The sequence below is a fragment of the Quercus suber genome, unplaced genomic scaffold (assembly GCF_002906115.3).
Source record: "Quercus suber isolate HL8 unplaced genomic scaffold, Cork oak 2.0 scaffold_184, whole genome shotgun sequence".
Taxonomy (NCBI): Eukaryota; Viridiplantae; Streptophyta; class Magnoliopsida; order Fagales; family Fagaceae; genus Quercus; species Quercus suber.
Window position 1 is genome coordinate 911,235 of NW_027069642.1, and position 15,697 is coordinate 926,931.

Below are 15,697 nucleotides of genomic sequence, written 5' to 3' on the forward strand. Positions count from 1 at the left end.
TAGAGGTAAACCACAGGTGAGTAAAGTGTAATTATCCCAAAAAGAATTTAAGGCCCTTTTTATAGTTTTATTAGCTAATAAAAATATAGAATACATTGTATATTAAAAAGGCCATACTGTAATTCAAAATATAGAAATTTAGATAAGACTCCACCATTATCACGTGGGTTGATGTGATCACATCAACCCATTTGTGACTTTATCTAAAGTTTGATCACGTCAACCCATTTGTGATTTTACTTAAAGTTTGATCATATCAACCCATTTGTGACTTTATTTAAAGTTTTTTTAAAAAAAAAATTAGTTTTGATTGAATTTTTCCCATTTTCATTGGTACTTATTTTTTATAATATTTTAAGTAATTTATTTAATTTGTATTGTTTAAGTATATTTTCATTAGTTATCCTTTTATGATAATCTATTTTTTGTATTAGTACTAATTTATTTAATTATATGATAAATAAATTTTATTTGTGCAAATGTACAGTATAATGTGATTGCATCATTTAGAAAGTTGTAATCTTACTTTTGATAAATTAGGTCTATTGTTTTATACTTTAAATTTTATTTTAGCTTTTGAATGGTGTGATGAGTTATTAGTGCGTTCTCATCAGCTTCTTTATATATATATATATATATGTGTGTGTGTGTGTGTTTGTTTTATATAATCATTCTTACAACATACCCCACATTCTATTATTTATTTTGCATTACATTACATTAAAATCATCTATTTCTAGCCACAATAGCATAGAACCAACACAATTGCTAATGAGGAGAGAGAATGGCAGGAGAGATGGTGAATAAAATAATAAAAATAACTTTGCATTGATGCTACAGTACCATTTATATTTACATTTTATTATGGCAAGCTTTATAAATCAGATGTAAAATACATGATCGATCAGATGAAGCATGATTTTTAAGCATTTGGGCGAATAGTATTATTCATTTTGCATTTTTTTGAAAATGAACATATACTAATTCATATATATATATATATATAAATTTAAAGTTAGTGATAATCTTGACATGATATATTAAAATAAGTAATACTGAAATATTTCGTTCTATTCAACCAATTGAAATAAGGTCTGAAAATGGTATTTTGACTTTAAACCTTAAAATATCACATTTAAATTAAGCGTTGCACTCAAAATATTGGAGAGCTTCTGTGCTTTACACGTAGAAAACATGTGGGCTTTCACTTGTTTCCTTATAATTTTGATCAGCTTTTCCAATTCAAAATATGATTATTTTCCCAGTTTTCTCAAGACAAAATCCCATTATTACCTTCCAAACTCATTCCTACTTCCCATCCTTAATCTGCAGAGAAGGCAGAGCATATCATCTCTGATGCTCCACTTCACCGACCTCTCTCTGTTGTTACTTCACAGTTCACAGCAAAACCAACATTCTTAATTTTCATTGATGGAGTTGGCCTATTCCATTGCTGCAAGCGTTATTGACAAGATAGGTTCCCTTGCTTACCAAGAGATTTGTTCTGCATGGGTCGTTTCCAGCGATCTGAAAAAGCTGGAGCTCACCATGTCCACGATCCAAGCCGTGCTGTTGGACGCCGAGGAGAAGCAAGTGAAAAACCAAGGTCTAAGTGTTTGGTTGGGGCAACTCAAAGATGTCTTTCATGATGCGATGGATGTGTTGGATGAATTCGAGTGTGAAGCTCTTCGGAGGCAAGTGGTGAAAATGCATGGAAGCACTCGTGAAAAGGTACTTGACTCCGTTTCTTATTCTTCTTTTAACTTGCTTGGCTTCGGTTATAAGATGAGTCAGAAAATCAAGGGCATAAGAGAGAGTTTAGAAGAGTTAGCAAAGGATAGAGCTCAATTTCATCTTGAGGAGCGATTTGAAGATCAGCGTATTGGGGACAGGAAGAGAGAGATGACCCACTCCTTTGTTCGTGATTGTGATGTTATTGGGAGGGATGATGACAAGCAAAAGATAATACATCTTTTGATGCACCCAGATGACAACTGTAATGTTTCTGTGATTTCTATAGTGGGAATCGGAGGTCTAGGCAAGACCACACTGGCTCAGTGGGCGTATAATGATAAAAGGATAGCTAAACATTTTGACTCTAGAATATGGGTGTGTGTGTCAGAAGACTTTAATGTTTTAACATTACCAAAACAAATCCTTAAATCTACAGGTAATGGAATTAAAAAGAACATGAGTATGGATGAAGTGCAAGTTAATTTACGAAGTATTTTAAAGAAAAAAAGATTTTTCATTGTTTTGGATGATGTCTGGAATGAGAATCGTAACAAATGGTTTAGTCTGAAGAATTTGTTAACAGAAGGTGGCCAAGGAAGTAAAATTCTTATCACTACACGTAGTCACAAAGTTGCCTCAACGATGGCTCCTGGACCAATCCATGACATAGAAGGTCTTGCAGAGAATGATTGTCTATCATTGTTTTTAAGGTGGGCATTCAATGAAGGGGAGGAGAAACAATATCCAAATCTTATAAAGATTGGAAAAAAAATTGCAAAAAAATGCAAAGGTGTTCCTTTGGCTATGAAGACTCTAGGGGGCTTACTTTATTCAAAAACCGAGGAGCGTGATTGGATTTCAATAAGGGATAATGAGATACGGAAACTAGAACAAAACAATGACGACATTTTACCTGCACTAAGATTGAGTTACAATCGATTGCCATCATACTTGAAACAATGTTTTGCTCATTGCTCATTATATCCAAAGGATTTTAGATATAGTAATTTGGACTTAATCCAGTCTTGGATGGCAAATGGGCTCCTCCAAAAATCCAACAAAAGCGCTCAAGAGTTGGAAGATATTGGAGAACAATATATAAAAGAGTTCTTATCAAGATCTCTCTTTCAAGAATTCAAAGACATTGGTACTTTCGTGACATTTAAAATGCATGATTTGATACATGATCTTTCATTATATGTTGCACAAAATGATTATTGCTTAATAGAAAACACAAATAACTCCAACAACTTTGAAAAGGCTAGGCATGTGTCAATTTTGGACCATAATTTGGGTGTTGACGCAATGATAGCTTTTTTAAATAAGTTGAGTAACAACATGCGGACTATTAATTTCTCATGCAAAGATTGGCCATCAGCTGAACACACTTTTATTAATAAACCCTTGGTGGAAACATGCATCTCAAGATTTAAGCAACTGAGGCTGCTAAATTTAAGATATCCAAGGTTGGAGGAGTTGCCAAGCTCAATTAGTACTTTAAAGCATTTGAGATATCTCAACTTACGAGGGAATAAGCAAATCAAGAAACTGCCTAAGTCCATTTGCAACCTGCAGAATTTGGAAACATTGATATTACGTGGCTGTGAAGAGCTTGAAGAGTTGCCAAGAGATATAAGGAAGATGATCAGCCTCAGATATTTGTCAATAACCACAAAACAAACTCGTTTTCCCACCAATGGAATCGAGTGCATGTGTTCTCTTCGAAAATTGTATTTTGATAAATGTCCCAAGCTAGAGTCTTTTACGAAAGGGATCCAGCGCCTCACCGCCCTTCGCTTTTTAGGCTTTCAAAATTGTGAAAGCCTAAACTCTTTGCCACAAGGTTTGAAACACCTGACAGCGTTGGAAGTTATGTCAATTCAAAATTGTGAAAAGCTTAATTTGATGGAAGGGGATGACTACCCAACAAGTCTCCGAAAACTCAGCATCGGTAGATTGCCAAAACTAGTGGCTCTACCGCTATGGCTTAAAGGATCTGCCAATACTTCAAATTTCTTAACTATCTTTGATTGTCACAACTTGGTGGTATTGCCAGAGTGGCTTTCAGATCTCAATTCACTTCAAAAACTTATGATTCGGTATTGCCCAAAATTATCCTCTTTGCCAAAGGGGTTGGGTCACCTCACTACCTTAAGAGAATTGGAGATTGTTCGTTGTCCTAATTTGAGGAGAAATTGCGAGCGAGATGTTGGCAAGGATTGGCCTAAGATAGCACACGTCCCTCTGGTCAAATTGATTTAAAGATTAGGTAAGTGCTAAAATCTTCTTCCTCTTTTTAGTTTGCTCTGTTTATCTATCTTACTAAGCTAATGCACATTTTTTTTTTAAAAGGAAATTATACTTTTCTACCCTAAACTATATCCCATTTTACACTTTCATCCCTAAACTAAGTTAACTATTTTGCCTTCTAGATTTAGGTACTTGTTGCTGCTCAAGGTTTAGAAATTCCTTAGCAGCTATTTAAGGTGGGATATGGGGAAAATTTTAACATTGAGTTATGTCTTTCTTCTTGCATGCATGGTCTACTATGTTATTTGGTTGGCTTTTACTACCATGGATAATGTTGATGATGTATAACTTGGGATTTCATTGTTGTCACACTTATAAGTACTCAACTTATGAGTGTTTAATGAAAATTTGGAATTACAACTACCAACATAGAGAGAGAGCTTTAAATTTTACTACTTATGAACCAGTTACTTCTTAATGAACGTACGTATAATCATTTGATCTCCAGTTTAAGTTTAGTTGCAAAGAAGTGGAATAGTGTTATTACAACGGTGGTGAAAGTTTTCCTCTGCACTTTACAGGATAGGATCGACAAAATTTAAGAGAGAGAGGCATCTAGAAAAGAACCACTTAGCCTTTCACATCATCAACGAGGCTCAAAAGTGCTGAGGTGTGTCCTAATTTTTTTCCTCTAAAACTTTTTGATATGATTGGAATTAGTTTGGATTAATTAGATGAAACAGGGAACTTCTTTTTACCATTATTGTGAAATCTAATAAGTCAATTTACATAGATCCCAAAACCCTTTTTTGTTCTTATATATAGTGTTAGGTACACACGTGTGAGTGAAATCTCACATTAAATAACAATGAGAAAAATGAGTGGTTAATATAACATAGTTAGGCCAAAACTCATAGGCCTAAGCCTTTTGGGTTAATTGATGTTTTATTTTTTATATTAACTACTCAATTGGAGTCTCTCCAAAATGTTATCTCCCCAACATATGGTTTTCACAACTATTAGCCCATCTCTCTCTTCCCATGTAAGAGTTCCATGATCAATGGATTTCTCACATTTCTTTCGCACAATTTACACCTTTTATCTATGTTCTTCAGTTACGGTGGCACTACATTTTTTTTTTCAAATGACAACTCTGTTTTTTTTTATCTGAATAAAGTTTGAGAACACTTATAATAATATCGCAAATCATTACATCTTATATGCTATGATATGTAAAGGCTCAATCAACAATTTTCCCCCAAAAGAAGGAAGTATCAGAAGATATTGAAAATAATTAGCTGAACAATCAAGAGTTAAATTTACATTTTATTGTACTTGAGTTGGTAGGCTAAGCAATTGCATTTCGTAGAGATATCCCATTGCTTATGGAAACTGTCAGTAGTTTAGCCTTTAACAAGTAAGATTATCTACAAATTCAGGTCCAGAGGACTTAACAATAGGTCATTTAATAATAATCTCATCAGCTAAGTTCAGAGTAGCTTGTGTTGTGGCTAATATTTTGGCAAGAACACCCTTTTGGTGAACATTTAAAAACAATTTCTAACTTTTCTAGCTAATGATAAGAAATATATTTATAATGGAATTGTTGTTAATCCATTATTTGAAGTCCTGATATCTTAATTTTAACTGATAATATCTTAGATGAAGTCTATCTTGCATTTAATCCTAACACGCTAGATATTACTGTGTCCAAATCTTCTGCTCAAGATTGCAGGACCAAGCCATATCGCTCAAGATCTTCTTATTGTACTTTCTGTATGGTTTTTCCAGGCCACCTTCTTCTTTATCAATGTTTTTTCAATTCGTTTTACAACTATTAAGCTGCAATTATGAGTACTTTGAAGTTTGAACACAGAAACACGTAATCATGAATATTAATACTGCTAGCATCACCATAACAGTGCTACCAATTTAGAACTAGGCATCTTATGATTATAAATAAAAGCATGGATGTTTACTGGTGTTGTCTATGAATGAGGGAGAATGTTGCTAACATTGACTCCATAGATGATCATTACAGTAAATTTGACAAAATGAGTTCTATTGAACCTTGTGCATATAGGCGCAAATCTGCACCTTAAATGTGTGCCTTTGTTGTTGCTATATAAATACATTGTACTTCTCCCATTTGGTTGCTTCATTGTCTCTTGTAAGTTTCCTTCAAACAAAAAAGAAAAAAAATCTTGATTTTTTCCTCTTTTTTTCATGAATTCATTTTTAGCATGGAAAATAAATCCCTACAAGTTATTTGTGGTTACATATTTACTCTTTTGCTGCATATTGACATAAGAGTGGCATGAGTAAGATCAATGAGTTCTCACTCAACTGGCATCCTCCTGCCCTTGCAAGTGCTAGGTAGACGGTGAGGTTGGGGGCTTCAAGACCTATTGGGAACGTGTGTTCAAATAGGGGGAAAAAAAGGTGTGGCATGGCAGTTCCTTTGTAATCATTGGTGGTGGCAGTGTTCAAACTTGTAAGAAAGGCAGACATCTAAATTTAACTGAACAAATGTTGATTTATTTTGGCAGCATGGAGTATTTTTCCAAATAGACCAGTTGATTTGCTTTCCTTTAATAAATTAATCCCTAATTACTTATATTTGCAAGATAAGATGTTCTTTATAGTCTATCAACTAATTTTCTTTGCATAATGTTTTCTTTTCCTCACTAAATTGCTCTTTTGGCTGGATATTGTGCTTATCTTGACTTAGAAAACGCAATGCATGCTTCACTTGCAGAATCAATGTGAGTAAAAACACAAAAAATAAGAATATTTTTCATGTCCAAGTTCTGATGAAAAATTGCCAAGTTTTGTTAACAAATTGACTAGAACTACAACCATAGATGTGTTGATAGCGTAAGTGATTAATTCTCAGTTTCTCACACATGATTGTGGCATTTACTGTTTGAATTCTTTTCTCGGGGAGAGAAAATGCCAAAATGGGGCAGAGTTATTATTGTTTATCATCATCATTTTCTTTCATTTTAAGAAAATATACTTACAACTATAGGTGGCAATATCTTAACCTATATTGGCACTTATACAATTACAGCTTACTCAATGTAAACGACAAAAGAGTGACAGGTCATTTGCACTCCCTTTCTCAGTATTATCATGCTTTAATATTTTCCTGCACGTTTGGATTTGTCACGTAAATGCCATTCCAAGATATACAATCACAAAAAATGACACAAGCACTTAGAAGAATTCATTACTAATTCGGCCAATCTCAAGCTCTTCATCCTTTTTCTTAATCAGGTTGAAGACAATATATTCAGTCATTTTATCCTCCTTGTTTATATGTTATAAAGTGTATCTTATCAGTTCTATCATGGAGGAACTCCATTTACCTGCCTGTATTAACTTTTATTTCCAGGACCAATCAAGTCCAAAATCAGGCAAGCTTTTGGTCATATGGATGAGGTCACCTGTGGACTGTGGTGGACCTGCCTTGGAATTCTATGCAGTTGTATGACTGAGGATGATAAGAACAGGACTTCTCAAGATTGAGAATAAGGTCAATTTTCTTTCACTTTTGATAATAAGTGGCATTAATAAGCTTCCAAGGTTCACAGTGATATGTTAAGTTAATGACATATGCCCTTGTCCATGTTGTTTTATTTTATTTTCAAAAAGTTATACTGCCAGTCTCTTCAGGAGCAGACATTTAGCTTTTTGAATGGAAATTTTGCATCACTTCTACCTCACCTTTTCATGGAGATAGTTTTCTGTGCAGTTGCTTTCTATAGTTTTTTGTGCAATTGCTTTCTCTTAATTGTTCTCTGGTCCTTCTGTTGCTTCTTTAAGGACATCCTGGTTCTATTTCTGTTATTCTTGTTTCCACAATTAATTTAGTTTTACTCTTTATTAAAGATCTCTTGTTAATGTACTCTGTGTGTTAATGAACATTAGAGAAAACCTTGTAGCTAAGTATCTATCAACTTTAAACCACTAACAAAAAATTAATAACAAAAACAATAAAATTTGAAATAATGAACTAAAGTTTTAGTGGCTACCCTTTTCTTGTGATATTTCTAGAGAAAGTCACAGTTTCAATCATAAATGGCCTTATTTCTCCAATTTAGTGGTAATCTTGAAATCAAATTGTCTCATTTAAGTCTATAAAGACTTTAGATTGTATCATGTAAAGATGCATATGGGGTTTCAAGTCTATGGTGTCACTTTGTGAATTGATGGTGTCAGTGTCTCATTTTCTTTTTTTTTTTTTTTTTTGGGTCTTCTTAAAAACATGAAGACAGGTCTATGGTGTCACATTGCTTGATACTTAGTATGAATAGGAGCCCCTACTGCCTTGTTCTTTCTGAATGGTTTCTCTGGATAGTCACTATTTTCTTTATGGAAGGTCCTATTACAGCTATTAATTGACAGTTATCAATGCTTTGTACATAGAAACTTGTAATTGTAAATATTAAAACTGCTAGCATAACCAGAACAGTGCAACCAATTTGAAGATTAACATCTTATGAACATGAACAACAGTAAGGAGATCTACAGGTGCTGTCTTGTCAGTGATGATGATAGTGAACTTGACAAAATGATTACTATTGAATTCTGTGTTTATAGGCACAAATTTGTAAGATCATACCAAGTTCTTGGCATGTTAGGATTGCCTTTTTCTTCTTTTTGGTGTACATTAGATTTAATATGGCAGTTGTTGCCCTGGAGTGCTTTTGGTTGTAAGTCAAGAATATCTAAGCTTTAAATTTGTGCTTCTGGTCTTGCTATGTACATGCATTGTAGTTCTTCCAGGTAGTTGCTTTGTTGTTGTTGTTGTTTTTTTGTTTTTGTTTTTATATTTTTTTATAGTTTTTATATATTTTTTTAAAGTAGTTGCTTCACTGTTTCCTAAGTTTCCTTTGAATGCAAACAAAAAATATCAATAGTTTCCTTTTTTCAAGAGATCACATATTTGGTCTTATGCTGCCTATTGACAAAAGTTTGACATGAGTAAGAAAGTAAGTAGTTCCATTAAACATGTAAGGAAGGCAGACATCTTAGTGCTTCATTGAGGAATTGGTTGTTTATTTTGGCTGCATGGATTATTATTATTTTTTAAATGGATAAGCTGGTTTACTTGTCCTTTAGTTGGTTTGGCTGTAATTAATTACATTTGTTATACGAGATCTTCCTTCTATCCTATTTATTATTGTTCTTTATTTTGCGATTTTTTTTAATAGATTAATGCTTTCTTTACCCCATAGAATTGTCCTTGTGGCAGGGTATTGTGCAGATCTTGACGTAGAAAATGCAATGGACCCTTCACTTGTAGAATCAATGGGTATAAACATAGAAAATCTTCTTATCTCATGTCCAATCTCTACTGAAAATTTGCTAAGTGTGGTTAACACTCTTACTAACACTCTTACCAGAAGTGGAGCTGTAGATGTTATTGTGGTTGATAGTGTAAGTGATTAATTCTCATAAATGATTCTGGTGTTATCCATTAATCTTTGTATGGGGAGAAAAGGGGGTGCTTTGCCTTGGTGTTTTTTTCCCACACCCACAGGGGTTGGTGTTCAACTGTGGTGTTCATGGATGACACATTCTAGTTTGTACAAAAAAATGAAATTCATGTTGTGAACCTGTTTTATTATTATTATTATTATTATTATTATTATTATTATCTTTGTCATTTAGGACCTGTTTGGATTGAGGGGGAGGGAGGGAGAGTAGAGTAGAGTTGATTGAAAATAGGCTGATTTTGGGCTAAATCTACTCTAATCTACTCTACTCTACTCCCCTCCTCCTCCTCAATCCAAACGGATCATTAAAGAAAATACACCAATAGTTCTAGGTGGCAATATCTCCATTAGTTAACCTTTAGTCAATCCAAACGGATCGTTGTGATTGTAGATGACTAGAGATCTATCAATTGGACACATTGTTTTATTTCTTTATCAGTATTATCATGCTCTAATAATGTCCTGCATGTTGGCTTTTTCAGGTAGCTGCTCTTGTCCCCCAATGTGAACTTGATCATATGATTGGTAGCACCTTCCAAGATATGCAATGACGAATAATGACCCAAGCACTTAGAAAAATCTATACTCATTATGACAATCTCAAACTCTTATTGTTTTTCTTAATCAAGTTGAGGACAATATACTTCATCATTTTGAACCTCTTTGTTATATTTATTATTNCTCTCTCTCTCTCTCTCTCTCTCTCTCTCTCTCTCTCTCTCTCTCTCTCTCTCTCTCTCTCTCTCTTTTGGAGTTGTGGATCTGTGTTTCAAGTATATGGTGTCGGTCTGTAATTGATGGGGTTGTCTCAAATTTTGTTGTCTTCTTAGTAACAACATAAAGCCAAATCTTAAGCTGAGTGGAAAGATAAAGGAAAATGCTAAATAAATAAATAAAGATAAATTTATCAATTGAATGATATATATAACCGCAACATTCCACTGTTAGCAGCTTGTGAGGACTGACACTTGCAATAGAGCCATATATACTGAGCAGGCTGTTGTTTTGTGAACAATAATTTTACCTTTGCTTAAAATTTGATGGTGGAAGCTCTTAAATTTGATGGGTAAATAAGGAATTAATATAGCCATGGACAAGAAAGGTGGTTACAGCCTATTGTATCTAGGATTATGTAGGGATTTTCATATTTTTAACTAATTATGTTTCCTTGATTGTTGGAGGATTTTTCTGCTCATTTTTTTTACTATTCGGAGCATTTTTCTTTTGACTTATTAATGCGTTTACTTTAATCTTGATTTACTTTTTTAATAATAACTTACATTCCAGGTGACTGGCCTTGGGGTTTGCGTCCAAGTGGTGAAAAATAATCTGGCGCCTTCAATGAAAAAGGCCGAGTTCGGGATACAATTTGGGAGAGGCTTTTGTTATGAGGCTGAGGTCTTGGAGTTAGCTTGTGAACATGGAGTCATTGTCAAAGAAGGAAGCAACTACCTAATAGAAGGGAAACTTTTCAGTGGTAAACATGAAGCTGAGCAGTTTCTAGTAAAAAATGATGGAATTCTTGATAAGATGGTCAAGATATTAAGGAGACAGTTGTTTGAAAGAGAGAGAGGATCACGTTAGATTGTTGAATGGATGAGTTTTACTCAGATATGGTAGTTAGATGTCAAAGGACCCAGCCACTTTTCTAACCTGTAGGATCCTTCAACTTGAGAATACCAGTGTCTTCCTTGTTATGGCGGGGGGGTTAACGAGTGTTTTGGTAATTCTTTACAAGTTTCCATTTCAGTAAAACAATCTTGTTATGGATGAGGTTTTCTAATCTACAGAGTTATTATTATCATCATTTTCTTTCACTTAAAGAGAATATACCAACCACTACATTTTGGTAATCCATAAACCATAATATATTAGATGCAACGACAACATAATCCTACAATTAATATCCTTCGATTGTGAATGAAGACCAACCACTATGATTAGACAATAACTAATTTCATTACTAATGCTATCTTGGTCTGTTACCATATAAAAATAATTTATCATTTTTCCCTTAGCCTCCAAGTAATAATGACAAGAACCACAAAAGAATATATCATTAGATTTAGTCTAGTGTGTTCAATTGTTTATACTTCATTACATCGTAGCGTGGATTTAAACCCTAGATGTATTCATTGGAAATACCAAAAAGTACCAGTTAAATCATAAAACTCTTGGTAGGGTAACTAGGCTATTTGAGATCCATATTTACAAAAGACTTTATTAATTGAATTGACTAGAATGCAAGACATCATTAGATTTGAAAGATTAGTGGGATGAAATATTCATGTGTAGTTGTGCTGATTATAAATTTATGGGAAATGCTAACGAATGTCTTTAGAGTATTGGTTAACAATTCATTTAAAAAAAAAATTATAGGAAAAGAAAATAATAAAAAAATAATTAATATTTTGACAGCTTTTTTCATTTCTCATAAAAGTAGTATCAAAATTTTTTCAAAATAGATTGTTAACTAATGCTCTAAGGACAAGCGTTAAAACAAAGACTAAAAAGGTTTAACAGATAGATCAAACCCATAATGGCCTGTTCATCTTGGGCTTGGGCCAATGAACACTAGCAAGGACCTTAGAAGAGAAAGAAGAAAACCCATGAACATCACAACAATGACGACAATAGCAGAAATACAGAACACAGAGAGCGAAATTATCAGAAAACAGAAATGGGTTTCTCACTTTCTCCACCTTAAACCTCAAAATTATACTTATTATTATTATTATTATTATTTACCTTAAACCCTAAAGCCAAAATGGGTTTCTTTGCACCTTTACTTACGAACCATCTTCGTCTCTACGCCTTTCCACTCTACTCTGCTCTCTCCGCCAGGTCTCTCTCTCTCTCCAATTTTATTTCACAGTTTGTAGGGGTAAACTTTCTTGGACATTGTGATTTTCTTGGTTTCTGTAGCTGCAGAAATTTTGGGGGTTCGTTTGATTTCAATGCCTTTGTGTTATATCTTAATTTTTCTGAACTGGGTTCCTAGATTTTGTAAAGTTTCCTGCTTTTTTGTTTTTGGATATTTTGCAATGACTCCAATGCATGCTTGCATGAATATGAAATTGAAAAGATTAAAAATATTATATAGAATTCTTGCATTCTCTTTGCTTAATTTACATGTGAAAGAAGAAACAAAGGCCCATCTATAGGTAGTAAAGAGGAAACTATAAATTACAAAGGGAAGCCAGAATTTTTTTGATATTGATTGAAACTAAAGAGGGAATAAGGGATTTTATTGCTGGAATGCTGGAGCTTGTGATGGTAATAATGGAAAGAAGAAAGATAGGAAGAATTTGAGAAATTGATAAGTGGAAGGAGGCTAGTACTTGCAAGGGCATAAACATGGTGAGTTGAGTGCAGTAGGTCAGGGAGAAAATGAACAATGAATGATCTCAACAATGTGTCTCAGATTTGTGTATGAAAAAAACCCTGTTGATTAGGGTGGCACAAACATGCTTTGAGAGTAAAGATAATCAGCGGGTTTATTTTATTTTCTTTTTTTGTTTAATATTTTTTTAATAATTGGTATGTGCTGTAACTGATGTGCAACCAGGGATTTCATCTTATGCTTAAACATATTATCTAGGGCCCAAATCTGAAACTATGATGGAATCTTTAGTATGCCCTGTAATTCTACTTATCCAATTAAGAAAAAAAAGTATTCCCTATCAGACCTTAGCATCGTGTTCAAGTAGTGAACTCTTTTGACTTCTAGATTGGGGTACTTGCTGCTGGTGTGTTCATGGTTTTGGGTAAACACTATAGTTCCGTAGTATATGGTACTACCTGTAGGTATATGGTATTACCTGTAGGTTCTTAACATTGTGCTAAACTTTTAGCAATTCGTTAGTAGCTGTTTGAGGTGGGATGTGGAGAAAAAAATAGCGTTGCTTGCATGGTCTACCATTTTATTTTGAGTCTCTTAACTATTAATTTATTAATTGAAAGAGGGTTATTTTCATGTTATGCTTTAATCACATTATTTGCATTGCTGTTGCACATGTGCATAAGGCTTAGCACTTCCTTGTTGCCATTCTCATGATACGCAGCTGATGAGTGTTGTTACATGAAAATTTGGAACTTCTGTCTGTCGACATATTAAAAGAGCTTCAAAATGTACTACTTATGGATCAGTTACTACTTGATGAAGGTATGATCATGATTTTTATCTCAAGTGTAAGTTTAGATACAAATAAATAAATTATGGAGTAGTGTCATTACAGCTGTGGTGAGAGATTTCCTCTGCACTTTGCAGGGAAGAATTGTTGAAATTTATGGGTGAGAGGGATCTGGAAAGATAACACTTGCCCTTCACACCATCAAGGTAGCTCAAAAGCTTAGAGGTGCATACTTATTCTGTCCTCTTGTACTTTGTGATTGGTGTTTTAAATGACTTGAATTAGTTTGGTTTGCCTAGGATAACAGGAAATTTCTTTTAACTCATCACAGTATAATCCAATTAGTCAATTTAAAACATAGATCCAAGACCCTTAACTATTTTAATATACATTTATTACATTAATCAAAGCTTCTGTTTTTTTTTTTTTTTTTTTTTTATAAGATCCTTCTAAAAAATTTCATTCNGCTACTAATTCTGGTAAATGTTTTACTTCCTTCTTTTCATTGGGGAACTGTTGGTTGAGTCTTTACATATCATAGCATATAAGATGTAATGACTTACAACAATATTATATCAGTTCTTAAACTTTCTTCAGATAAAAAACAAGAGCGTCATCTTTTTCTTTTAAAAGTGCCACCATAAATGAAGAATACATATAAAAGTTATAAATTGTGCAGAACTAAATGTGACAAATCCATTGGTCATGGAACTCTCACATGGGAAGAGAGACATGAGAGAGAGATGTGCTTAAGGTTCAACAGCCTTTGACAAAATGATAATAGCTAAAATAGGCATGAAAGTTTTGCAGAAGAATCTATAATTAGGTTTGCTTATTGTGAAAACTATATATTAACAATCAGTTAGGGTTTGGGATCTATGTTTTAAATTGACTTGTAAGATTATACTATGGGTTAAAAGAATTCCTTGTTATCCTAGAAACAAACTAATTCCAATTATATAAACACATCACAAAGTTAAGAGGACAAAATAGGTTGCTACCTCAGAACTTTTGAGCTTCCTTGATGGTGAAGGGCAAGTGTTTTTTTTCAGATCTCTCCCCATAAATTCACAATTTTCTCATAGACAGAAAAATCTTATTTCTCAAATATTACTTTTCATATTTTGAGAAATAAGATTTTTTTGTAGTGAAAGTTCACCTTCTTTTTCATATTTTTCCCCAACATTATCAATAAAACAACAAGCTTCAAATTCTTTAGAAAACATCTTATAGGCAACTTCAGCGAGGTTGTCTTCCCCATTTCCCCCATTGCCCAAATCCCTATAAAGCAAACTTCATCCTTTAACCAAAAAGCTAAACATGACTTCAATTCCAACATTGGAGATTCTATTCCAACCAAGCCCTCGGTAAATTCCTGAATTGTGGGAAACATGGAGCTCTTACAAGAACTTCTTTTAGAAGGCACTGCTATTGTAGAATTACCTTCATCAGTTGAAGTTTACTAGCCTTAATATTTGATTTGCAAAATTGGCAAAAGTTTTGTGTGTCTTCCTAACACCATTTGTAGCTTGACATCTCTTAACAACCTTGATCTTTTTGGATGCTCAAAATTTGACAAATTGCTAGGGGACTTGGGGAATATTGTAAGTCTAAAGAAGCTTTGTTTAAGGAAAACAGCTATAAAGGAGTTGCCTTCATCATTTGAATTTTTGATTGGCCTTACTTCATTGGATCTGACAGATTGCAAAAATTTTGTGCTTCTTCCAAGCACCATTTGTAGTTTGAAGTCACTAGATGAAATTAATCTTTCTGGATGCTCAAAATTTGACAAATTGCCAAAGGACTTGGGAATATCGTAAGTCTAAAGATACTTAGTTTGAATAGAACAGCTATAAATGAGCTACCTTCATCAGTTGAATTTTTTATTGGCCTTGAAGCATTGTTGTGGATACAAAAATGCGTCAATTCTTTGAAAGCAAGAGAATCGATCTCTTTGAAGGGGGCACCAAAGAATATAAATAATGCCTTGCTACATATTTTTCACCAATGTGCTAGTTATAAAATATGCTGCTTAAGTGGATTTTTTAGTCTTTTCCAGCACCTTTCCAATTGATT

At 33.6% G+C, this 15,697-nt stretch overlaps 1 protein-coding gene and 1 long non-coding RNA gene across 9 annotated transcripts; both read left to right on the top strand.

Annotated features, from left to right (window-relative positions):
* Positions 1-1,225: 1,225 nt before the first annotated feature.
* Positions 1,226-10,154, top strand: LOC112001063 (putative disease resistance protein RGA4). Of its 8 annotated transcripts, none has more exons than XM_065778491.1 (5): positions 1,226-4,003; positions 4,566-6,478; positions 7,382-7,522; positions 9,245-9,429; positions 9,971-10,154. In XM_065778491.1, the coding sequence occupies exon 1, from the start codon at positions 1,432-1,434 to the stop codon at positions 3,994-3,996; it is 2,565 nt and encodes an 854-aa protein (XP_065634563.1). In that variant the 5' UTR covers positions 1,226-1,431; the 3' UTR covers positions 3,997-4,003; positions 4,566-6,478; positions 7,382-7,522; positions 9,245-9,429; positions 9,971-10,154. The 8 variants fall into 8 exon arrangements, with proteins under 8 accessions (XP_065634563.1, XP_065634564.1, XP_065634565.1 ...); XM_065778492.1 differs by having other exon boundaries at positions 4,566-5,760; positions 6,355-7,522; XM_065778493.1 differs by having other exon boundaries at positions 4,566-5,760; positions 6,361-7,522.
* A 1,958-nt stretch (positions 10,155-12,112) lies between these two features.
* LOC136069700 (uncharacterized) lies at positions 12,113-14,053 on the top strand. The gene is made up of 3 exons (XR_010630937.1): positions 12,113-12,332; positions 13,553-13,653; positions 13,759-14,053. It is a non-coding gene; the product is annotated as an uncharacterized LOC136069700 (long non-coding RNA).
* The last annotated feature ends 1,644 nt before the right edge of the window (positions 14,054-15,697 follow it).